This window comes from Parambassis ranga, chromosome 8 (genome assembly GCF_900634625.1).
Source record: "Parambassis ranga chromosome 8, fParRan2.1, whole genome shotgun sequence".
Classification (NCBI taxonomy): Eukaryota; Metazoa; Chordata; class Actinopteri; family Ambassidae; genus Parambassis; species Parambassis ranga.
The window spans coordinates 15,139,604-15,162,860 of record NC_041029.1 but is presented as its reverse complement, the minus strand read 5'-3'; the positions used below and the strand labels follow the sequence as shown (position 1 = coordinate 15,162,860).

At 45.0% G+C, this 23,257-nt stretch overlaps 4 protein-coding genes across 4 annotated transcripts; 1 reads left to right on the top strand and 3 right to left on the bottom strand.

Annotated features, from left to right (window-relative positions):
* Positions 1 to 1,269: 1,269 nt before the first annotated feature.
* Positions 1,270 to 3,282, bottom strand: polr2f (RNA polymerase II, I and III subunit F). Its single transcript, XM_028412032.1, has 5 exons — positions 3,136 to 3,282; positions 2,904 to 2,973; positions 2,650 to 2,780; positions 1,772 to 1,843; positions 1,270 to 1,669 (listed from the first exon to the last, which is right to left on the bottom strand). Exons 1-5 carry the CDS (start codon positions 3,153 to 3,155, stop codon positions 1,579 to 1,581), a joined length of 384 nt encoding a protein of 127 aa, XP_028267833.1. The 5' UTR covers positions 3,156 to 3,282; the 3' UTR covers positions 1,270 to 1,578.
* Positions 3,283 to 3,623: 341 nt separating this feature from the next.
* LOC114440520 (MICAL-like protein 1) lies at positions 3,624 to 9,030 on the bottom strand. The gene is made up of 15 exons (XM_028412991.1): positions 8,784 to 9,030; positions 8,501 to 8,549; positions 8,270 to 8,411; positions 7,162 to 7,247; positions 6,932 to 7,074; positions 6,292 to 6,770; positions 6,165 to 6,195; positions 5,566 to 6,010; positions 5,295 to 5,417; positions 5,040 to 5,166; positions 4,546 to 4,636; positions 4,384 to 4,457; positions 4,153 to 4,267; positions 4,028 to 4,074; positions 3,624 to 3,946 (listed from the first exon to the last, which is right to left on the bottom strand). The coding sequence occupies exons 1-15, from the start codon at positions 8,924 to 8,926 to the stop codon at positions 3,822 to 3,824; spliced, it is 2,220 nt and encodes a 739-aa protein (XP_028268792.1). The 5' UTR covers positions 8,927 to 9,030; the 3' UTR covers positions 3,624 to 3,821.
* Positions 9,031 to 10,303: 1,273 nt separating this feature from the next.
* On the top strand, positions 10,304 to 16,985 carry LOC114440521 (ADP-ribosylation factor-binding protein GGA1-like). Its single transcript, XM_028412992.1, has 17 exons — positions 10,304 to 10,405; positions 11,073 to 11,157; positions 11,234 to 11,309; positions 11,407 to 11,505; positions 11,600 to 11,723; positions 12,208 to 12,308; positions 12,391 to 12,471; positions 12,818 to 12,955; positions 13,074 to 13,155; positions 13,390 to 13,503; positions 13,582 to 13,734; positions 13,814 to 13,887; positions 13,979 to 14,166; positions 14,268 to 14,494; positions 14,576 to 14,745; positions 14,842 to 14,952; positions 15,852 to 16,985. Exons 1-17 carry the CDS (start codon positions 10,363 to 10,365, stop codon positions 15,960 to 15,962), a joined length of 1,977 nt encoding a protein of 658 aa, XP_028268793.1. The 5' UTR covers positions 10,304 to 10,362; the 3' UTR covers positions 15,963 to 16,985.
* LOC114440522 (probable ATP-dependent RNA helicase DDX17) lies at positions 16,952 to 23,215 on the bottom strand. Its single transcript, XM_028412993.1, has 14 exons — positions 23,204 to 23,215; positions 22,851 to 22,919; positions 22,543 to 22,702; positions 22,352 to 22,448; positions 22,133 to 22,266; positions 21,988 to 22,053; positions 21,758 to 21,899; positions 21,517 to 21,677; positions 21,253 to 21,425; positions 21,010 to 21,120; positions 20,830 to 20,891; positions 20,682 to 20,741; positions 18,098 to 18,334; positions 16,952 to 17,929 (listed from the first exon to the last, which is right to left on the bottom strand). Exons 2-14 carry the CDS (start codon positions 22,898 to 22,900, stop codon positions 17,463 to 17,465), a joined length of 1,920 nt encoding a protein of 639 aa, XP_028268794.1. The 5' UTR covers positions 22,901 to 22,919; positions 23,204 to 23,215; the 3' UTR covers positions 16,952 to 17,462.
* Between the last annotated feature and the right edge of the window lie 42 nt (positions 23,216 to 23,257).

Here is a 23,257-nt window from a genome sequence, read left to right as displayed (position 1 = left end):
TGACTGATGGACGGAGCTCTTTAGAGAGCAGAATCTGTGTTGTTGAAATTGTTGTTTTTTTGTATTTTGTCTGCCACCTGGACTTAATTTTTACATTAGAGTTGTTGCTAACACAGCTACGACCATAAAATCATTAAGATTAAGAAACCTTTATTAGTCCCACAATGGGGAAATTGCATAAAAAGCCTTTAGGGACCTTTAGATCTTCAGTCTAACGCTCTCCCAACTGAGCTATTTCGGCTAGTTTTTAAGACCTGGAGGCCTCAGCATCACCTGAAGTACTGTGAGAGGTCCATGCTAAGCTAAAAACAGACCAGGCCACCCCCATCCCCTGTTTAAACCTTTACAGCTTCGTCAGCAGCAGCTGATTGTTGGTCCGACCTGAAACACTCTTAGCATGAAGGTACCACCTCCCTCTCAAAAACTGTTCAACAACTTCCCAAAGTATCTGCATATTGTGCAAAGAAACGCATCAAAACTTTCATGCCTTCATGACAACCTATGATCCCGTCACTGGCGGATCTCGGCGGTCTTTCCCTGAGCTCGGCCTCGCTGTGGTTGGTGCAGCTGAGCGTCACATGGGCTACCCTGTTTACCCCCTATAAAAGGAGCGCAGCATCGCCCTGAGGCGCTGTCTTCTCCAAAGAAAAGACTCCTATATTAAAGCAGACATTAACAACATGGCTGAAAATGCACAAAATTCCTGGTTCTAATTAACTAAAAACATGCCACGTCAGTTTTAATCCCAGGTATGCTCATAATCCACTGATCTATTTCCCAGAGTACCATCCCTCAGCTTTGTCCACAACAGAGCTGTTAATCCTCTCTTTCTCACAAACTTTCAGCCCCCCCCACCCCCTCTATCTTTCTGCCTGGGCAACAAATCATCTCTGCTGAACAATACAGGGACTGTTTGGCTGCTTTGTGCAGCGGGGGGGAAGAAGAGGAGGGAGCATCGTGACAGCAACAGGAGTAAACCTGCTGCATCTATTCAGGACATTAAACCTGATATGGGTACTATTTATCAAAGCCAAGGGGAGAAGGACGAGAAGCAGCACACACAGCTAAAGGTGTATTTCTGTGGAATATATATGTATTATATATATATATATATATATATATATATATATATATATATATATATATATATATATATATATATATATATATATATATATATATATATATATATTATATTATATATAATATACATATTCAAGAAAAATACACACAACGTAACTGTGGCAACAAACAAAATGGAAATTGTAGTTTATACAAAAGAGTTTATTTATAACAATAAAAGAGTTCTTTTACAGTAATTAACTACAAAAACCACTAATGAAGTACTTACAACACAGGAATATTTTGTGAAGGTGTTTGTGTCACATTTCTGGAGCAACATTTGACTTAAGTTGCGTGAAATGCACAAAAAATATAATAAGATACATAAAAAATGTGATTACAGGATATTTACCCTGTAAGCATCTGTCTGTATGTGGGTTCAGGGATGTGCTGCAGCTCGGGGACTCCTCTGTGTTGGTGTAGCTGAGCGACACGGTGTGATGGTCAGAGGACCGTTTAATCCGTGACGATGAGCTCGTCGCAGCCCCAGTCCTCATAACTCCCATCAGGGAGGTACCTGCGGATGATGATGGGGATTTTTCTGCTCCTGTTGAAGGACAGAGACAAAAAAAAAATGGGTCATGACTAAAAAAATGAAAGATGGAGAAATAATATAAATCAGTAAAGCAGAATTAAACTGATCACTCACTTTAGTTCCTTCATTGCTATTTGTAAAGGGTCTGTTTCTCCCTCCAACTCCACCATAACCGGAGCGCACATCCTGTTAGGAACAGCAGGTGAACCACATTCATGAAGTGTACACTGACTTGTCATAGACGGAACAGTGCTTCTTTCAGCGCAGGGAGTTTCTGGTGCTACATGGCACAGCAGTAACAGCAGGCGTCCGGGTAGCTACACGGAGCTAGCTCCATATTCTCTTTAAGAGACCGAAAATGAAGCAAAACTGTAACTCATGTACATGACCAGCAACAAGACCAATGCCGTGAGCATCTTCAGGTAAACATGACATGGCGACTCTGAGCTCAGGAAAACACAATTTTCGGGCTTTACAGCTAAAAAAACACAGTAATGAATGCTATATATTATTTTCCTACTAACACTGTTTCTTTAAACAGTAGATTTAATCAAGCAAAAATAGGCAGTGCTGCAAATGTCAAATGAGAGGATGCTGACTATGAGAATATTTAATAAGTATGAAAATATGTCAGGGAAAAGAGAAAGACAGAGCTGTAAGTAGGTGAAACATGACGCACGTGAAAAAGTAGTCAGGACAGCAACAAGGAAGAAAATGGTACCAAAATGTTTTGAGTATCTACGGTAGTCAAACAAGTTATGGACTCCAACCTGACCTGGTTTTAAATAAAGAAAAAGGAAACTGTTGGTGTTCAAACACCACATGGAAACCTCCACAACATTACAGATGCTTTTCTTACACTTTCAGCTGGATGAAGCTCATAAAATCAAATTTCTTTCTATTTAACATAAGCATTAAGTTGTAAAGGTCTACTCAGCAGTTGGGTCTGGACTTGTGTGGGCACACTATCAGGCAGGTATGTAAAGACTCACGCTATCTGCAGAGCCCGTGTCCCCAGCACTCTGGCCCTCTCGTATTTGGTCATGTATGGTGTTGTGATCCTCTTCTGGTTTGCCTGTTGGCCCTCCCCTGCAGGCAGGATCTGTACGTTCTCCTGGTCTTCCTGTTCGTTCAGAGACGAGTAACAACTTGTGTTAGCACAAAGCGCCGCTGCTCTTAGTGTTTAAGTAATACGAACAAGCTAACGTCTCTTGAATCCCTTACATAGATTTAGAGAATAACTTACATCTTCCACGTTTTCCAAGTCATCTAATCCTTCATCTTCTTCTGCATCATCAAAATCTCCATCATCGAAGCTAAAAATGTGAAAGAAATATGTTAATAAAGACAAATCCGCGATGTACGTAGCACTCATGCTAGCTAACCGGCTAAACGCCAGTTAGCTGTAACCATAACCGATGTTGTTTTATTGTCAATACGCGCCTAAGTTAACGTTTAAGGGTCAGTTCGTTACTTACTTATCTTCGTTGTCAGACATATTTAATTTAAGAGCTGGCGTATATCCACAAAGTCTTCTAAAATAGAATGTTCTCCAGACTTTCTGTTGTCAACATGAAACCACATGAACGCTGAGCTTTGACTTCCGGTCTATTCCGGTGCGTTGGTGAAACATTCCGGGGTGCTCAGAAACTTTGGTTTTCGGTTCCACTTGTAATGTTTGCACTTACAGAGAATGAAGCGATGAGAAATCAATATAACTTCAATTAAATATTTTTTTGGTTTCCCTCAAATTTAACATTTAAATTGAAAAAACAATCAAATTCCCAGTACACAAAAATTTAATCTAACTTAAGTCTAAAGTGGCACCGTTTTTGTTGGACTATTCCACCAAAATGTCCAGAATACAAATGGATCCCAAACTTGGCTCATTGTTTTGAGAATTCTGAACCTCTGTTCTCTAATGTTTTTACACATAAAACCAATCTAGAGCAAAAAAAGTGGTTTAATCATTCTTCTGTACAGACAAGACACATATGCCTCAAATAAATATTTTTTGCATACTTCAGCTAATACAAAAATAACAGCATAAAAACACAAATAAAGCATATAAGCAAGCAAAGAAACTTCTGTTGTGAAAATGACCTTTAACTGTCAGTAATTCTGAGCTGTGCTTCAGCAGGTTTTCTTCTTGTATCCTTCTTTTTCAGCTTTGTTTGTGCGCAGCCTCCTTTGTGCTTTCTGCTTTGTGGTTCAGCATTTTAAATACTTTCGTGGGCTTGAATTTTCCTTTTGACTTCTTCATCTCTTTGAGTTCTTCCTTCTGCAGGTCTGAGGAGAGACAGCAGCGTGAACAAAGACAACTGTAAAAACAGTACAAACAACAGGCGAGCCACAGAGGAGGATTCTCACGTTTGTTCTTCATCACGTCTTCCCACTGCACGTCTTCTTCTCTCTCCCTGATCAGATAAACAGAGCTGCATCAACACAAACGTCTTTAAAAAAAAAAGCATATGGCTATTTTATTTTGCGTGTACCTCTGCCTGTCCTGATCCAGGACGCTGATGATCCGGTTCCTCTGTTCAATGATGGAGACAAGCTCGTTCATCAGCTGCTCCTCTCGACCCCGATCCTCCTGACTCCAGTCGCTCTCTGAGGATGGAGATGAAATGTTCTACTGTTCTACTAGACCTCTGTTAAATATCAAAGTATACTGTGTGTGTTTCCTTCTCTGGATACAAGCATGTTAGTGAGAGAAACACACTGACCAGGTTTATTAAGGAGACACCGGAGTTTGTACTCCACGTCTGCCTGTCTGTCCTCCAACTTCTGCTGCATTGTCCTGGAAAAAAACACAAAAATTAAACAAGAAAAAATGAGATTTGTAGCACTTTAAACTCTAAAACAAAACCTTTATCTGGGCCACTTACAGATAAACCAGCTCTGCATCTCTACGCAGCAGTACGTGACGCTCATGGATGAGGCTGAACCACTCCATCAGCATCCGGTCCTCCTCTTTATCTGTAACAAAACAATAAATAAACCACAACAGACACACAGAAACTTGAGAGGGTGCATTATCGGTGAGGAATTTTAGCACTGGAGCGCCATCTTGTGTGGAAACAGCATATTCACAGTAACAAGAAAACATCACACGTCACATTTTTTCCTCTATTTTAGGGGTTAGATCACATCTGATGGAGAAAGTAGGAGACAGAGAGGGGGAAAGATGTGTGAGCCTGTGTGAGCCGAGCTGACAGCTTCTATTTTTACAGACTATAAATCAGGAAAAGATGCAGTTTAACCTCACTGCACACCACACAGGTTGATGTTTCAGGTTTCAGTTTTCAATCAGCCCAACAATCCAATATCATATATGTGTATATTCCTCAGAATTGTTTTACATCATCCGTTTGGTTCTCACCGTGGGTGCAGCCTCTCAGGTTCCTCTCCAGCTCCACTCCTCTCTGCTCCAGCACCTCCAGATGTTTTTCCACCTCACTCGTCTGGACTTGCAGGTTTTCTGTGGACACAGCCTGCTCTGACTGCACCTGCAGAGCGATAACACACTCACGATCATGCCCCAGGATGACACACACACACACACACACACACACAAAAAGGCTGAGAGCTGTTTTTTTGGCTTTGTTAGATCTGGAACAACAGACTGCTGCTGTACCTTCCTCTTAATGAGTGGGAACCCGTGACCCGGCGCCGGGCCCCGGCTGGATGAGACGTCCTGAAAGGTGTGTGATTTGGTCAGTGCAGGTTTTTGATTGAAAGGATTTCCCCTGCAGGCTGCCTACAATGAAAATGAAAAAAAATGTGACGTGAAAAACTGCACAGAACATCACATAACGTCAATATTTATCAAACCCAGAGAGTAAGCAGCACATTCAAACCTGTTCAGCCTGTTTATTAGCATCAAAGTTATTCAAAGATTAGATTACCTGACTTTGACATAATGTGACCGACTCTGTGCCGGTCTGGGCGTGGTCAGGGGTGATAACTGGCACAGAGAGACTTCTGGGTAAACCGTGGTTCTGCGCTGTGTCTTCAGTCACTTTAGATGAAAGTCCTTTACCAGAGGTGCTTTTAGTTTCTAAGACAGAACCTTCTTTGTCCTCTGGTTCCCCCGTTGGAATGGACACTGCTGGTTTGGAAACCACTGCTGCCACTGAGGGCTCAGTTCGGTCCGTAGACTCCGGCTTAGTGTCAGCGTCCTCCTCCTCCTCCTCTTCAAATGGATTGGGTGGAGGGATCCTGGGTCTGGGTCTAGAGACAGATTTGGACCGAGGTGCAGGTACTGGAGGTGGAGCTGGAGGCAGCTGTGTCCAAGGTCCGGGATGAACGATGCTCATCCATGGATGGTTGGTCTTCACTTTGGGGCTGGTGCTACAAAGAAAGAGAGAAGCAAGAGAGAAAGTTTACAGCAGTTAATAACTGGACTCCGTTTACTTTACCTCCATGATGCAGAATATAATAATAACAGTAAAAGAAATGAGATGTTTGATAATAAACATACAGAGAACAGTTGATGTAAACTTACACCTGAGATGATCCGGGTGGAGACAAGCTGCCTGCAGAGACATAAAAAAGGAGAAAACCCAACTGTCTTAAATGCTTTGATGTAAACATGAGTATCGTCGCTGTCGAACAGAACAGCGGCTGCTCACCTGCAGCAGGTTTGCTGTTCATCGTCTGGCAGGTTTTGGTCCTCGGTGCAGGAACAGGGACTGTGGAGGAGTGTAACAATCGCCGGGGAGCTGGAACAGGGTGGGTTCTTCCTTCATGTGCGCAGGACGCAGAGAGCTCAGAGGTCTTGGTCTCGTTCACGGAACTGTTTTGTCTGAGAGGACGAGGAGGGCCAGCAGACGCGTCTCCTCTGTCTGTGCTCTCTGTCACTGCTGCGCCGCGTGCTTTACAAACCAGTCCGTCCTGCGACTCTGTTTTCTTAGTGTAATGAGGGACGCGGGCGATGGCAGCTCCATCCAGAGAATAATAACCCGTCTCGTTATCAGCAGATCCGGTCTGCTGATTGAAGCCGAGTTGAGAGTTTGTGCCGTCTGTTGTGTGGTAGCTGCAGATCAGGGAGCCAGAATCACTTCCCTGTGTGTAGGACTCTGCTAACAGAGTGCTGCGGCACAGTTTGCACCTGAAAATTTAAAACAAACAAAAAAAAGAAGTTAAAAACAAAACCAGCCGGTTTGTGCTGTAGCTGTGAGGATGCAGCCCTCAGACACACTGTGAGTGCTCTCTGTGGTCACTTGATGCACATTAGAAACGCATTCTTCCACTAAGAGAAGCTACAGTCACCTGAAACAGCTGCGGTGGTAAACCTTTCCATCAATCAGACATCTCTGGATGAGGTGCACCGGCTTCAAACACAAGCTGCACACTGTGCGTGGTTTTGTGTTAGAGAAACCATCGTCTCCGCTGACTCCCAGATCACTCAGGCTCTGGAAGAGACAAGAGACACCAGCTGCTCAGATAGTCTGAGACAACAGCGCTGTTGGAGGGAAATAAAACACTCTGTGAGCCGTCACCTTCAGACGCTTCAGACCGCCAGACCTTCTACTCTTTGTGAGATGGTTTAACACAGAGCTGTGTGAAGACCACGATCTGGCAGCAGCTGCAGGAGGAGACATGAAAACGGACATGATTCAGGAAAGGAGAGCTTCAATGTGAGACTGACGTGTCTGTCTGTGAGGAAGAGTGTGAAGATTTCACTCACATGATGTGAAGAATGAAAGAAAAGTGCTCCCAAAATACTACTATGCCAGTGAAAGAAGACGCTAAACTCACAGCTACAAGGTGTGACTGATAAGTTCATGGCCTGAAAAGAGGAAACCTAAAGCATGTTAATTCTTTTTTGTATAAGACTAGAGACCTCCAGAAAGTTTCCACAGCAGTGATGATGTTGTCACGGCGACCACTGAGCTCCTCCTCCTCCATCCTGTTGGAGAGGTGTCAGTGTGAGGGTGTAGATCAGGTGAACAGGTGTTGGATGATGGTGGACTTGTGGTCTGGATCTTGTTGGTCTCCTCCTGTAGCTGTCTCAGAGATCAGTGTAGTCGGCCCCTGTAACAGTGTGACCCCTTTTCCAGGTGGTCCAGCAGCAGAAAACAGAGACCATCACCTTGATGCAGACCTCACTGATTTGGAGACTCTGTCTGTTTCCACTGTTTGGATTGTTCTCTGCTCTCTGGTTGGAGGTGGTGGACCCAGGTCTGATCCATGGTTACAGACTGCTGCAGAAATCTCTCAGGATCCTCCTCAGAAATGACAGATTGTCTCTTGTCTCTCTCAGCTCGGTCATCTTGGTTTAACTGCATGGACACGTTCCTGGGAGACGTCTAGCTCTGAGCTGATGTCTGTTTGCATTCGTCACAAAGAGCCCCCCCCCCCCCCCCCCCCCCCCGCTTGTGATGTCACCACATCCTGACTTATACATATAACAACTCACCTTCTACCTTGAGGCCACAAACTTATCAATCACACCTTGTAACTCCTGGTGGAGCATTCATTCATTCAGCATCCATGTACCTTGATAAAGTCCCTTTCAGCATAAACCCCTGCTTGTTGTTTTGCTGCTAGACTCTATGAATGACAACATGATGATTAAACAGAGAAGACGGGTTATACTCAACACACCAAGTGACTTCCTGTTGAAGAAGAAGTAGTACTGACAGAGGTAGCTGATGACACTTAAACAGTCAGGCACCTTGGTGGACACCATGTCCTTGGGATCCAGCAGAGCAGTGATACCCAGCTGTGATTCTGCAACCTCAAACGCCTGCAGGAACAAACGCAGAGGATGAAGACCCGTCAGTCACGGTTCCTTAAAACAGAGTGAGTGAAGCAGCACAGACTGAAATAACTCACCAGTTTGTTATTGTGATAAACATTATCTTTGGAGAGGGAACTGAAATCTCTGGAGCCAGGAGAAGAAAAAGGGGAGAAGTTGATTAAGTGATGAAAATCATGGTTAAATGGAGGCTGCACAAAAAAAGGTTAAAGATAGGTGCAACAAATCCCATTAAACTGGACATGAAAAGGTTAAAGAGGAGACAGAGAGGGATTAAGCAGATTAGAGTGTGCAGGTCCTCCTCTGCTCAGGAGCCCAACGACAGACCGAAGAATATATCACATGTAATAAAGCACTCACATCAAATCAGGCCTGTGGCTGTGTATGATGGCGCAAAACGCCAGGCCGTCCCTGAACGAGCTGGACATGTTCTTTATCTCCACACCGGGGTAACTGGCGCATGTGGCGCGGCACCACTCCAACAAAGCCTTCGGGGATGTCATACCGCCTGATCTGAGAAAACATGGCACCTTATGAGAAGGAAACCTGTGCAGGTTTGTGGAGGAAACAGGAAACGAGCATCCTCTGAACGTGCCACTGTTTCTTCTCTGCACAAAGATGCGCTGCGGTCAGAAAGATGGTGAGACAGCAGGAAGTTTTTTTTAACTTTTCTCAAAAACAAAAGCGTCTGCGCATGTGAAGAAGTGTCAGATGCGTCCTCTCACGCCACCGCCACAAAAACCTCTAACCAGCTCTGCAGCGAGGAGACCGGATGTCCCGGAGACTGCGGAGCAGCAAACACTCCGAGCTTAGTCTGGTTTCTGTCGGTTTGACAGATAAAGTGACAGTTTACACCAAATCCCGTTATTTGCCGCGTTCCCCCTTGTTGTGTTACAGATCCACACAATCAATGAAGTGCACAATAGCTGCCGCTGGAGGGCGCCGCAGAGCTGCTGCTCCTCTATAATTAGGAAGGCGAGGCTTCTGGTTACAAGTTCATTTCTCAGTTGCAGAGTTGGCAGACGCTTTGCAGTCACAACGTGACATTAATGAAGTGAACAGAGTTTGTATTATTTGTGCAGATGTATCACAGCCTCGCTTAAAAGACTGTTTTTTCATCAGCCCTGCCTATTTTTACATTAAAGATTATAGTATTTGCATGTAAAAATAGTTTTTTTAAGGGAAAATTATATTTTCAGTATGGTTTGGTAAATTTCACGATTTTTACGACACGTGTACAATCCTGAACTTTAACTGGATTTTATTGTTCAAGAGTTTTGAACATACTTCCGGTCATAAGTAAAAATAAAACTTGCTGGACCAGTTGCCAGTTTTGTAAACAAACACAAAAATAGAGACGCAACACGAAATATGTATTGTTAAAAATTAAGCAAACACGTTCTTTCTGTGTGCTACCTTTTCTTTTCTTCAATATTTATAAATAGAAACGCTCTGACGTTTATTGTGAAAGACTGTAACTTCCGGTGTGGTTCTATTTTCCTACTTTACGATGCAGTGTCATAGAAATAGGAAAGCTAGAAAGGGTATTCTCATCCAAATGCACCCTTTAGAGTCCAACGCGTGACTAAAATTCTGTATTATTATGCTTTGATAAAGAATATGTATTTATTTGGCAAATAAAACCCACAAAATAATTGTAATGACATTTTATCAGCAGTGATGATTTAAGCTCGTTCATCATAATATATTGTTGTGATAATGTTGTTTTTGTACACCAGGAAGTATTGTTTTTATTTCAGATATGATACATAAAAACGTGTAAGATATTAAAATAAAAAAATATATTTACGGTGCGATGCAGAATGTACGTATTACATCTCGCAGTCTGTTCTATCTGTTCTATTTCTGTGTCTCTCCTGCCCGTCTACGTTCCTGTGCGTCCCTCGCGAGACCGAAGCGCCACATAAATCTCGCAGTGATGGCTGCGCCGCCCGATGCGGAGAGTTTGGAGTCTCGTATCAGTGAGTGTTTTAAACTTATTTCAACGAGCCGCAGACGTGTGGAGATCCGCACGCTGACTAATTATTATCTGCGTGTATTTGCGGGTGAGATGACATCTCGTGGTGGCCGTTACGTGTCCCAGCAGAGGGGATTCGGACCCTGCCGTCACCATCCAGAATGCTAACCTAGCTCAGCCTGCCAGCTGTCAACACACAGCCCAGACAGACGTAGCTTTAGCTTTACGACTCGATAGCTGAAAAGCGAAACTAAATCACAAGGAATCCTTTTAGTTTGGCTCAGTTTAGACTGTATTATACGTGTTAAAAACATATGACCCCGTGCAAAATGTCAAGATGACACCGTGGCACAGAACGATTACCTACAGCAAGCTAGCTAACACAGAGTTAGCACCTGCTCAGGTTATGTGGCACAGACGTAATGAATTTTAAATTATGGAGTCACTCAGCGGGACTTACCAAAGGCCACACGTTTATCAGTCCTCAGAGGAATTTTTCAAAACCAAACAATACGGAAGTGCCGTTAAACAGTGCCGTTAAGCTGCATGTTAGCAAAATGTGACATGTAATACCTCAATGCTCCTGTAACCAAACTCCAAGAGTATTCAAATATCACAACAACAAGGCTGTTGATATCATAAAGTATCACTTCTGCTGTCTAACGTTTCAGACAGAGCTACTAATCCACTGAACAGAGAAACAGACTGGAGCAGCATCCATGCCTTCTGTGACCAGCTCAACAATGACTTGGAGGGGTAAGAGCTTGACTTGGTGCAATGTTTAAATTGATGCATGACGGAATGGTCAATATTTCTAACTGTTGTGTTACAGCCCTCAGCTGGCCACCAGACTCCTGGCCCACAAGATCCAGTCTCCACAGGAGTGGGAGGCCATGCAGGCACTATTGGTGAGTTCAGATCTGAGGCCGTGTATTCGGTCTGGGTTTTTAAACCTTTAGATGACCGTGTTTGTGTTTTTTTTTTTTTTTTTTTTTGCAACACAAGGTTCTGGAGACATGCATGAAAAGCTGTGGGAAAAGATTTCACAGTGAAGTGGGCAAATTCCGTTTTCTAAATGAACTGATCAAAGTGGTTTCTCCAAAGGTAGGACAGAGGTAGAGCCTCCGTGTACATCTTCCATTTTTTTTAAGCTAATGAGTGTTACTCACTCTGAGGTTGTCCTCATTCTCCTCCTCAGTATCTGGGCTCACGGTCCCCCGAGCCTGTAAAAAAGAAGGTGTTGGAGTTGATCTATAGCTGGACATTGGGGTTACCCGATGAAGCAAAGATCTCAGATGCCTATCAGATGCTGAAGAAACAAGGTGAGAGGCACAAACTCTGCATTTTTTTACATCTTGTTTTGCACCCTGTGGGTCAGGAGGAACCATGTGTGTCCTGTACAGTAAAGTTGACGTTTGAGTTCGGCTGAATAGCCAGTTGAGGCAGTTGTGGAGCAACGGATGGTGTTGCTAAGCAACGATAAACGTTCTAGCCCCCCGAGCACCGTGTAGGATTCTACTAGCAGCGCTCACCTGTAGTTCTTGCATATTGACAATCCTGTTGAGACTCCTCCAGCCTCTTGCATCTTTGTTTTCTTTGTTTGAGTTGCTAACATTAATGTAGCTCCATTACAGTTTGCTTCCTGTTTTCACCCCTTTTGGCCACAATTAATGTAACATCTGTAAAAGCATGAGACGTTTTTTTTTTCTTACTGTACCTGATGCTAAACAGCTGCAGCAGCCAAGCTCCAGTTTGCAGATTTACTCAAATGATTTATACTCTTATCTCTGTGTGTTTGCAAATCAGGAATCATTAAACAAGACCCAGAGCTGCCACCTGACAAACTCCTGAACCTCCCTCCACCAAGACCCAAGAATGCTATTTTTGAGGACGAGGAGAAGTCAAAAGTAAGCCTGATAAAATACAGTAACCGATGGCCACGATTGTGCCTAAAGCCTGTTCACCCAGTTTTGACTTCTGCTCTGTCAGATGCTGTCCCGCCTGTTGAATAGCTCACACCCTGAGGACCTGAAAGCTGCAAACAAACTCATCAAGGAAATGGTCCAAGAGGTGAACCCTCCACTCATTCTGTGTGCCAGCACAAACTGGCGGACTGTCCTTTCTGTCTTTGTTTGTAGGGACAGCCTCGCTCTCAGAGTGCATCTCATTCAGTTTTTTTTTGTGATTGTTTGGATGAGCAGGCATGTTTTAACAGGCACTGCAGCAGTTTACTGAAAGAGAAAATGGGCTCTTTGCCCTGAGGGGTTTTGTGTGTCACTGGCAGAGTAAGTCTGTCCTCATTTCATGGGTAGCAGAAGCTGCTCCTTCCTCTTATTTCTAGCGTTTCGACTGGCCTCTCCCTAACCCCACTGTGCATCTCCTTAAATGCCGATTTGTCCGTTTCGTTTGTTTTCAGGATCAGAAGCGAGCAGAGAAGGTGTCAAAGCGAGTAAACGCCATCCAGGAGGTGAATGAGAGCGTCTCACTGCTGACTGAACTCCTGCAGGACTACGACAGCAGTGCCACTAATCAGAGCAATGCTGAACTCATACAGGTGATATGGAAGACACAGGCCGTACATGATACTTGTTTCTTTCCTGTTCCATGACCAACAGGACTCACATGTTAAAAAAAGGATTACATTTAATATGGTGTTTAAACTCTGTGTTCAGGATTTGTACCAGCGCTGTGAGAAAATGAGGCCGACGCTGTTCAGACTGGCAAGTGATACAGAGGACAACGACGAGGCTCTGGGTGAGCGCTGCTTTCATAAATCTGCTGCTAAATTCCCTTTCTTTACTGGCAGAATTATTCTGAGCTGTATTAGTCCTCATCGGGCTGGACAGGGGGAACTTGGTACATGTTTTTGGGGGGGCCATCTAATAATCAAGCTGTTCTGTCATTCTCCTTTTTTAATTAAGCCCTGCCACGGTCCTGACAGTCCTTTCTGAATGTCAGTAATGAGGATTTTGTCATGTCTCTCCACAGCGGAGATCCTTCAGGCCAACGACAGCCTGACTCATGTCATCAACCTGTACAAGCAGCAGGTGAAGGGGGAGATCGTGAATGGAAACAACACACTAAACACGCAGAAACCAATGGGTGGGTGAACCACAGAGAGCTCTTCTGGTCTTTTTTTTTTTAGCTACTGACATAATGGCTCGAATTGTTTTCTCACAGGAGGGGGAACGGCACTGCTGGATCTCTCCGGATTGGACACGTCACCACAGTCACCTCCTTCCTTCCCAGAGTTTCCCACTCCGACAGACAGCCTCAACGCCCCCTCGCAGGAGATGGGGATCAGTCTCCTTGATGACGAGCTCATGTCACTCGGTACTCTCCAGTCAGTCCTTTCTATCTACATTAATGTGTTTTTTAATTAACATAGTTATTATTTCTGTGTGTCCTTTAGGGCTAAGTGAAGGTACACACACCTCCAACCCTGCTTCACAGCCTGAGGACTCCACAGCGTGGGATTCCTTTCAGGTGCAGCGACTGGAGAGCGTGTTTTATCGTCACTACTATGAAGATCAAATGACTGATGTTCCTTTTTGTGCTGCTGTCTTTGTCTTGCCAGTCCTCTGACAGCATTGACGCAGACGTCCCAGCGGCACCGAGCCTCCTCCTGAGTCCAGACCCAGCTTCCCACCCTCAGCCTCTCTCGTCTGGCTCCACCCCTGGGAACTCTGCCCTGGACGAGCTTGACCTGCTGGGAAAGACACTGCTGCAGCAGTCCCTGCCTCCGGAGGGTCTGCAGGTCAAATGGTATCTGACACAGTTCCAACACTGTCACGTTAAAATCTTAAAAATGCAAGAAGGCTTTAGTCCTATATCCTCACACATGTTGCACACTTTTCTACTTTAAGGGACAAGCAGCAGTCCAAACCAACTCTGAGGGATCTTCAGAGCAAATCTGGAGCCAGCATCACCCCGAACCCCATCCCATCATTCACCACCGACCATCCTCCTGTCCCCAGCTCTCAGCTCAGCCCTGGAGCTACGCTGCTTGACATGTCTCCTGCTCTCACAGAAGCTGCTCCCGCAGAAGTCACCCTGAATGATGTTTTTGTACCGCTAGAATCCATTAAACCCAGTAAGTAAACTTCAGACCACGTCCCTGCTCCTGTTTTCAGTGGACATCTTTGCTACATTCCTCCTGCCTGTGTGTCTCCAGGTAGTCTGTTACCTGTAACTGTGTTTGACGGACACAGTCTGCGGGTTCTCTTTCACTTCGCTCGAGACTCGCCTCCATCTCGACCCGATGTGCTGGTGGTCATCATCTCCATGCTGTCCTCAGCGCCTGTCCCGGTCACCAACATAGACTTCCAGACTACTGCTCCAAAGGTCAGGAGTGAGGCTCTGCGAGTCCTTTTGACATTCACTGCAGTAGATTTACCCTCTCAGTAAGGGAGCACTGTTTTTGTTGTTTGTCACCTGTAGTCTATGGCGGTGAAGCTGCAGCCGCCATCGGGCACAGATCTCCCAGCTTTCAACCCCATTCTCCCTCCTGCTGCCGTCACACAGATCCTGCTGATAGCAAACCCAAACAAGGTAGATAAATAAACACAGAACGCATTGTTTTTACAAAAAGCTGCCGTTCAACTGGAAATGTGATATGTTCTTTGTCTGCGTGGCAGTTTTGACATATGAAAGACTTTTTTTTTATACTGTTAAATCGCTGATGTACTGAGAGACCTTCTACCAGCTTCTGTTTAGCATAACACAACCGCCTCATGCTGCCCTGTCACAGCAAGGTTTATCAAAATAAAACAGGATGTGACAGTAACAGTCATACTTCACAGCTCTGTTTAATACCACGTTCACACTGGGGAAATCAACCCAGAATTCGGGCCGTATCTGGTTATATCCTGTGTGTGAACACCGCAAATCCGGCTATATCCAGCTTGATTTCAATCCACCTCTCAGAGGTGGATCTAGCTGGATTGGCTCAAATGTGGCTCAGGTCTGAACGCAAATGCAGCTAGCGATACTGATACTTTCGGTTAGCAACATGATACTTCTGGTTCACAGGGACAGTGTCTGGGTCGTGTACAAAAGCCGTATGTAAACAACTACAAATGAAAAAAAACGAAGGAACGAGCGACACGGGACAAAAAAAAAATGCACGACGCATAAGCACACGCGGCCCTACCGCGGCCTGAATGGACTCTGTATATTACGAGACGCCACCTGGCGGTTTGGAGGACCGCAAACAAGCCGGATTAAGCCGGTACAATATACATACAATCCTACTCTAGCCGGATTAACTTTCTCCAGTGTGAACGGGGCTTAAATGTTATCCCCGTTGGGCTGTGAGAAATACTTTTCTTCTTACAGTACACAGTTTTGCAGGTTGTAACAGCGTGTTGACAGTGATGTACTAAGCCTTACCTTTACATGCTGCCGGCGGGTGAACCGTTTCTTCTGTCCTGTGTGTATGTGTGTTTCAGGAGAAAGTGCAGCTGCAGTACAGATTAACCTTCACCATGGGGGAGCAGGAGTACAGCGAGAGCGGCAGTCTAGAACAGTTTCCTCCTCCGGAGAAATGGGGGACCCTATAGCATTTAAACACAACCACAACCTGACAGACTTTGTGCTCTCACACTCCTTCCTCTCAACTCTCTGCATAAACACACACACACACACACTGTGTTTCTTTGCAGTCATGCTGTACTTTTCTTTTGTTTTCCTTGGGTTACACTTCTGCTCAGTCAGTGTAATGTGTGTATGCTTTGCTCTAACAGAGTTGTGTGTGTGTCTAGCTCTAGTCGGCTGTACGTGGCTGCATTAAAACAAATCCGCAACTGCTTTTCCAGAGCAGTCATCTAATTTTTTTTTTTTTAACCAGACAGCGCTTCAAAGAAAGAAAAGTAAAAATGTGATTTTGTTTTCATCATCATGTTTACCTTCACATCAGCATGGGACACACTGCTTGCAAAAATCCAGCGTCTTAGGCTAATCAACTTTTCGTGGTGTTTGTGATTAATTGCTCCTTTCCTTCATGATGACTGAGTGCACTTTTTGATTGAACAGAATGATTGTTTTGATAGTCTCCCTTCTTGTGTAAAGAACAAAATCTACTGTAACATCTGTGTATTTTCTGCCATATGTGCCTATTTTGCAGTTCTGACATATTTAAGGTTTGTTTTGTTTTCTCATCTGTTACATGTTAGTCGTATTAGTTCTGCAGTTTGAGATACAGATCAGCTACATTTTAATATATTCATATCTTTAATAAGTTAAATTAGCTGGAGAGTTATTGGGTAAAACTGAAGCATATGCAAACAGCTGCTCTGAGCACAGTGTCAAATGGATGGATGCATGTCGGCCACGCTGTACACGCCCTCCTCCTCCTCCTCCTGGTGTGGGGGGCGGGGGCTGTCAATCACATTCCGCTGCACTAATTTAACATCACCGATGGCAGTTCTGTTTATGTACATTTGACCTGTGCAGTGTGCAAGAGCATAACACTGGCGAAATATTCCAAATAAAGTTTTTTTTTCTTGGTGAACTAAAAGGAATGTCTGTGAAAATGCAAATTTTACACTGAAGAGCTTTTATTAAATGTGATAAACAAACAGTATAAAGGGACTTACTGTTAACTAGGAAATCTCTATCATCACTGCTGCAAAAAAACGGGTGACCAACAGTCCTACGGTGGGTCTATGTTAGTAAACATAAACTTAAGAGAAAAAAGCTCATTTATATGCTTCAACTTATGATAAAGCTCAAACGAAGCTGAAAATGTAATGATTCTGTTCAGGATACATCAGGATCTCCTCCTCAAACACAAAATAAAGATACAACATCTGAATAGAAACAAGCTGACACGATAACTCAGCACCTACCTGTGATAACACCTAAAGCAAAATGACCTGTGTGGTGGCTCGCAATACAAAAACATGTTCAACATGTACAAAAAGACTTTTTTTTAATGCTACTGTCAAACTAAAGCTAATTTCTAAACTGATCAAATGTGTTGCTGTTTAATGTCGCATCTGACAAGTCCATCTTGTGTAGTGTAGTGTATGTGTTTGTGTGTGACTGATGCACAGACCACATTATTTCCTGCTGGACATCGAGGGCGGTGGAGCAAACTGGAACGGTGAGTGGCCCATCAGGCCCATCATGGGCTGGGGAGGGTTGAACTGCTGGGCCATGAGAGGCTGGGGGCCCGATGACGGCGGTAGAGCTTGCCCCACAACAACACTGGCCCCCGTCCCAGAGCCGCTTCTGGAGCCGCTGTTGTTGTTGTTGTTGTTATTCTGATAATGGTCGTACGAGTTGGAGCTGGAGCCGTAGCTGCGTCCTCCGTCTCTGCTGCTGCGATCTCTGTAAGAGGAGGAAGAGGAGCGGTCTGCATCGCGGTTGTTTCCTCCGCGGCCATCTCGGTTGTAACCGCTGCTGTTGCTGCGGCTGTCTTTGGAGCTGCTGCCCCCACCCACAGAGCGCATTCGTCGGTCACACTCGTCCTGGTACATGAGGTTCGGGTTGTTAGAGGAGTTGCCACGGAAACGGGAACGTCCACCTGGAAATGAAAAAAGAGAGGGAACCTCCCATCAAAATCCAAATTGGTCCATTCAGACAAGCAACTGCTCATTTAAAGGATTAACTCCTGTTGACTTTAAGAAATGAAGCCAACACATAAACTGGAAATAAAAACAGTTTTGAGTGACGGGCAGCAGTTGTCCCTCACCTCCTCCGCCTCCTCCCCGCCCGGTGTCCACCAGCTGCATCAGTTTGGGATTGATGGCCTGTCGGGCCTCCTCCAGCACCCGGATCAGCTCTCGGGCCTGCCGGAGGTTCCCCGGAGTGAAGAAGGTGTAGGCAGTGCCTTTATTAGTGCTGCGAGCTGTGCGGCCGATACGGTGGATGTAGTCCTCCGACGAGCTGGGATAGTCATAATTGATAACAAACTTGACGTCCTCCACGTCTTGACATTTGGGGGCAGTCAATGGGATCAACGCAGGGAGGAAAGAGATGAAAACACAAGTCAGGACAAAACTGACACCGGCTGTGGACTCTTATCACTTCATTCATGAATTTTAAACTAGGAGCATTCAGACAGACAATACCTGCAAGACCCATCATCCTCTGAAAGCATCACTTACCTGACAAATCATCGACTACTTGGTCAATAAACAATTAGAAAATGACAACTATCCAGTAGATTAAGAACGTTTTTTGCTCACATGTTACATGCAGTCAAAGCTGAAGAGAATTTTAAGTGACCCTGACATTTAACTTGATTCTTGAATAAAACACAGATCAATAAAAATGTGTCCAAAATGATAATTACGAGGTCTGTTTCTCATTACAGTTGACAAAGGGCTCAGAAAACACTGCTGATTAGAGGAAAAAGCAAGTCTGGTTTTGAAAGCATCATGATGAAGGCTGGCGGAGGAGAAAATGGGGAAGGAGTGGGAGGAGGGGGCAGGTGAGGTAGAGTACTTACCCCGTATGAGAGATTTAGTGACGGCATACAAAGTTACCTCTCTGTCCCCCTACCCATCACTGCCAGTCCTGGGAGGTCTGCAGGGGAAGGAGGAGAGCGCACAGGACAAAAAAACATGGTCCTGTCTCCCACCTCCCCCAAAAGCCCGATACTGGGAGGGCCAGAGCTCCAGCCGGACTGAGCTGGGATGCAGAGCTACTCTAGTCTTAATTGTGTCTCTTCACACCTCCCAGCCTGGTTGTGGCCTGGAGACGTTACTGCTGGGTTTATGCTGTATGGAGCGTTAGTCCGTACTCTGCTACTTCTTACATTAGTGGCAGGTATGTGTAAGTTCTGATTGAGACATTATAAAGGTGTTCCAAATGTCTCCCAGGTCCCTTCCAATGTCAGTGGTCTCATATAGCCCAGCTTTTCAAGTTCAGTAACAAGAAACAGACACTACAAGAGGAGGGGAGTCCTGACAGCTCGTGCTAGTCCTTGTTCAGGTTTGATGTATACAAAGAAAAATGTATTTAAAGTATTTAAGACACAGGGGTGTGACAGCAGGGCACGGTGGAATTGGAGTAGAGAGGGGAGCGGGACAAAAAGAGTCAGAAATGGTTGAAAGGAAACGTAGAGTATTGAACACAGAAATGGTGGACAGAGGAGGAGAAAAGTTGGGGGACAGCAGGGAGACGAGACAGAAACTGAGAAAGAGAGGAGTGAACGGGAGGGATTATAGAGAGGTGGCTCCTCCAGGCCAGGACTCCTGCCAGCCAGGACCAGACATGACGTCCACAGAGGGAGAGGCTGACCGGCACAGCCAGTGGTGGTGGGGGGGGGGTGTCAGGGGCTGGCATCAGGGGGCAGTTCAGAGGGGAGTCTCCAGCACAGCCGTCCATGCCTGGCTTTGGCTGCTTTCCACCCTCACTTCCTGGCAGTTGTCTTCTTGTAACGCACCACTGTGTCTCAGCTTGTCTATTTAATTTAGGTAAAAATTTGTCGTCCAAAGTTTGTTATGGGGGTTGGACACGTTATCTCCTCAGGTTTTCTTTGAATACACACATATTAAAACGGCTCGGGGTGAGTTAATCCAATCAGCAAATGGCTTGGTGCGTCACTGTGATGATGGCATGGCCAAAGGGAGTTCCCTCCCTCCTCCACACCCCCCTCTTCGCCCTCTCACCTGACAGCCGCCCCCTAAACCTACGATCTCAAATTTGGGAGCCCAACAGCACCCTGCACTGGTCCCTCCCCCCCCTTCATCTCCCAGGTAGCCAGCGTCCTGGAAAAAAGGGGGGAGGCGTTTTGTAAGTGGGCTCTGTTCTAGGTTTTCAGCGGGAGATGGCTGCGTGTGTGAGCCGGACTGATTTATCAGGCTGTCTCTCCTTCGAGTCAGCTTTCGATTTGTCATGCCTAGGTCCGGCTGCAGGCTCCCAAGGGCCTGTGTGCTTCTAGTTGCCGGAAGAGAAAATAAACAAAAAAACAAAAATGAAAAGAAAACAAATGAACACAGAATTAGGTTAAAGGTTGACTGCCATCCTGTAAGGGGCTGCCTCACTGGCCCCGCCCCTTACACATTGTCACAATTCATTCAACATCAGTCCAACTTCCATTTTGTGCTATTCAATAAAATGATAAACTTCATCTGAGAAGTCTCTAAAAGTAAAATCTTTATGTTTATGTTTGACTTTGGATTAATCTACGGTAAATAAACATGCAGTATCTTTCATTATTTAACAGTATTCTACACTTTTTTGGTCAAGTAAATATACACGTGTTCCATTTCAGTGTGTCACTAAACTGAGCAAATTATTTGCTTTCCACTTGAGCATATGAGACATACCCAAACCACGCGAGGCCACATCAGTAGCGATGAGGATGGGAGCTTTGCCGCTACGGAACTCTGCAACACAAACACAAAAACGACACAATCAGGACCTACGCATCAGGAAAACACTGTTAGTCACTGTGGCTCAGTGTGTCTGTCATACCTGACAACACCCAGTCTCTCTCTGGCTGACTCTTGTCACCATGAATACACATTGCTGGCCACCTAAACGACAAACCAGCACTTTGTCAGATATGACCTCCATCTTTTTTTCCTCCATCTTTTGACCAGATGATTTCTGTGCAGCCGTTTTGTATGAAAGCTGAAAGCAGCAGCTACTCACCCATCACGTCTCATCCTACGTGTCAGGTCATCACAACGTTTCTTCGTCTCTACAAAGATGATGGTCTTGTTCTCTTTCTCAGCCATGATTTCTTCCATCAGCTGGATCAACCTAAAAAAAAACAGGTGCATGACTTATATGAATACATTCATCTCACTCGAAAGATGCGAAAATCTCTAAATAAAGAAAGGAAAAGAAATAAACTGGATAAACAACTTAAAATAAAGGTCTGCTGCCTCTTACTTGTTGTCCTTTTCATTCTCCATGCACACATCAACGATCTGAAGGATGTTGTGATTGGCGCTGAGCTCTAAAGCTCCAACATTGATCTGGACATAGTCCTTCAGGAAGTCCTCTGCCAGCTGGCGGACCTCTTTAGGCCAGGTAGCACTCCACATCAGGGTCTGTCTGTCTGGCTGTACACAATCATGACAGACTGTGAAATTAATGTATCTACTGGAGCATTTAACATAAACAGGAAGAGAGATACTGAACAATTTTTTTTACCCTGATCTGATCCACAATTTTGCGAATCTGTGGTTCGAAGCCCATGTCCAGCATACGGTCAGCTTCATCCAGCACCAGGTACGTGCAGCGCCGCAGGTTGGTCTTACCAGCCTCTAGGAAGTCAATCAGGCGACCCGGAGTGGCGATGCAGATCTCAACACCTAAATGAACAAAACAAAGTTACAGGTGTGACACAAAAACAGTGCTAATCCCAACAGTAACGCAGTAAAAAAATGTTCACCTCTCTCCAGGTCTCGAATCTGTGGTCCTTTGGGAGCACCCCCATACACACAAGTGCTTTTGATGCGGGATGACTTTCCATAGTCATACGCCACCTGCTGTACCTGTTGAGCAAGTTCTCTTGTGGGGGCTAACACCAAGCACTGAAGAACACATAAAGCACCACTGTTTAGAGTTTGAAACACTTTAATGTGTCAAGATGGCTTCTATACGCCTCTTATTTTCACATACAATGGGTCCATCTCCACGCTCCAAGTAAGGCTGATGATTAATGTGCACAATCGCAGGCAGGAGATACTGAAGAAGAAAACAGGGACATATCAGCACATGTTTGATGTATGTTTGAAGCAGAGTGATAGAGAAATGAGGGTCTCACTGATAAGGTCTTCCCAGAACCCGTCTGAGCGATGCCCACCACGTCTCTCCCGCTGAGGGCCAGTGGAAACCCTTGAGCCTGAATGGGGGTGGGTTCCTTAAAATTCTGGTGCATCAGCACGTCCATAACATATTCTGAAACAGAGGCAGAAAAGAATGATTTCAGACACAGCAGCAGATCCATCAGCTCCATCAGCTCCACATGGTTTCATGTTCTTACGGGGAAACTGTGCCTGATGGAAGCTGGTGACCGGCTTTGGGCAGCCTGAACCTCGAACAGTGATTTCTTTCTTCCTGCGATACTCCTCCACATCATACTAAAAACACAGCACAGCAAGCAACATGTCAACATACACTGCATGTCAGAGTGCTGCTACAGCATCAGGTAGGACCATCAGAGGATCCCAATACCTGGCTGATCCGCTGCACTTCCAGATGTTCATTATAGAAGTTTTTCTCAAATTTGGGAAGCTCATCCAGGTCCCATCTCTTCTTCCGTAAACGGTCTCCAGGATTCCCAAACTTTTTACCCGGTGGAGGTCCACCTCTGTTGGATCCGAAGCGAGGACTACTGCAACATGATACAGTGTGCATTAAACCGGATTATCTTAACATAGGCGCTAATATCTGCTTTTCTATTACTATTTATGACAAACGCATCAAGGCTCAATATAACAAGTGGGCTCGCATTAGCTCGCATGTTAACGGTGGCTCCTTACCCTCTGTCCCGGCCACGGTCTCGGTCTCTTTCTCCGTAAGAGCCCCTCATATTGATGACACACGCTGTTCTAAGTGGAATAAATCACTTAATTAAGTCAAATCAGCATTTAATACACGTTCCACAGCTTTAACTTCCCGTTATCACCTCTGCCCTAGCTTGAAAATCACAGCAGCCTAGCTAAATGCTAACCTAGAACGCTAAGTGATTTTAGAATCTGACACTTTCGTATATGTACGTTAAAGGTTGTCACCACAAAGCTAGTGTTTTGGCTGTACCAAAAATACTACCAAGCTTTAATTAAGCTCGATAATAACACGAAGCGGTGCTATGTTGTTGTTGTTTTTAGCTTACTTCCGGTCGCCGGCGGAAGTTAATCTGATTGGCTGTCATGTAAGTCCCGCCCAC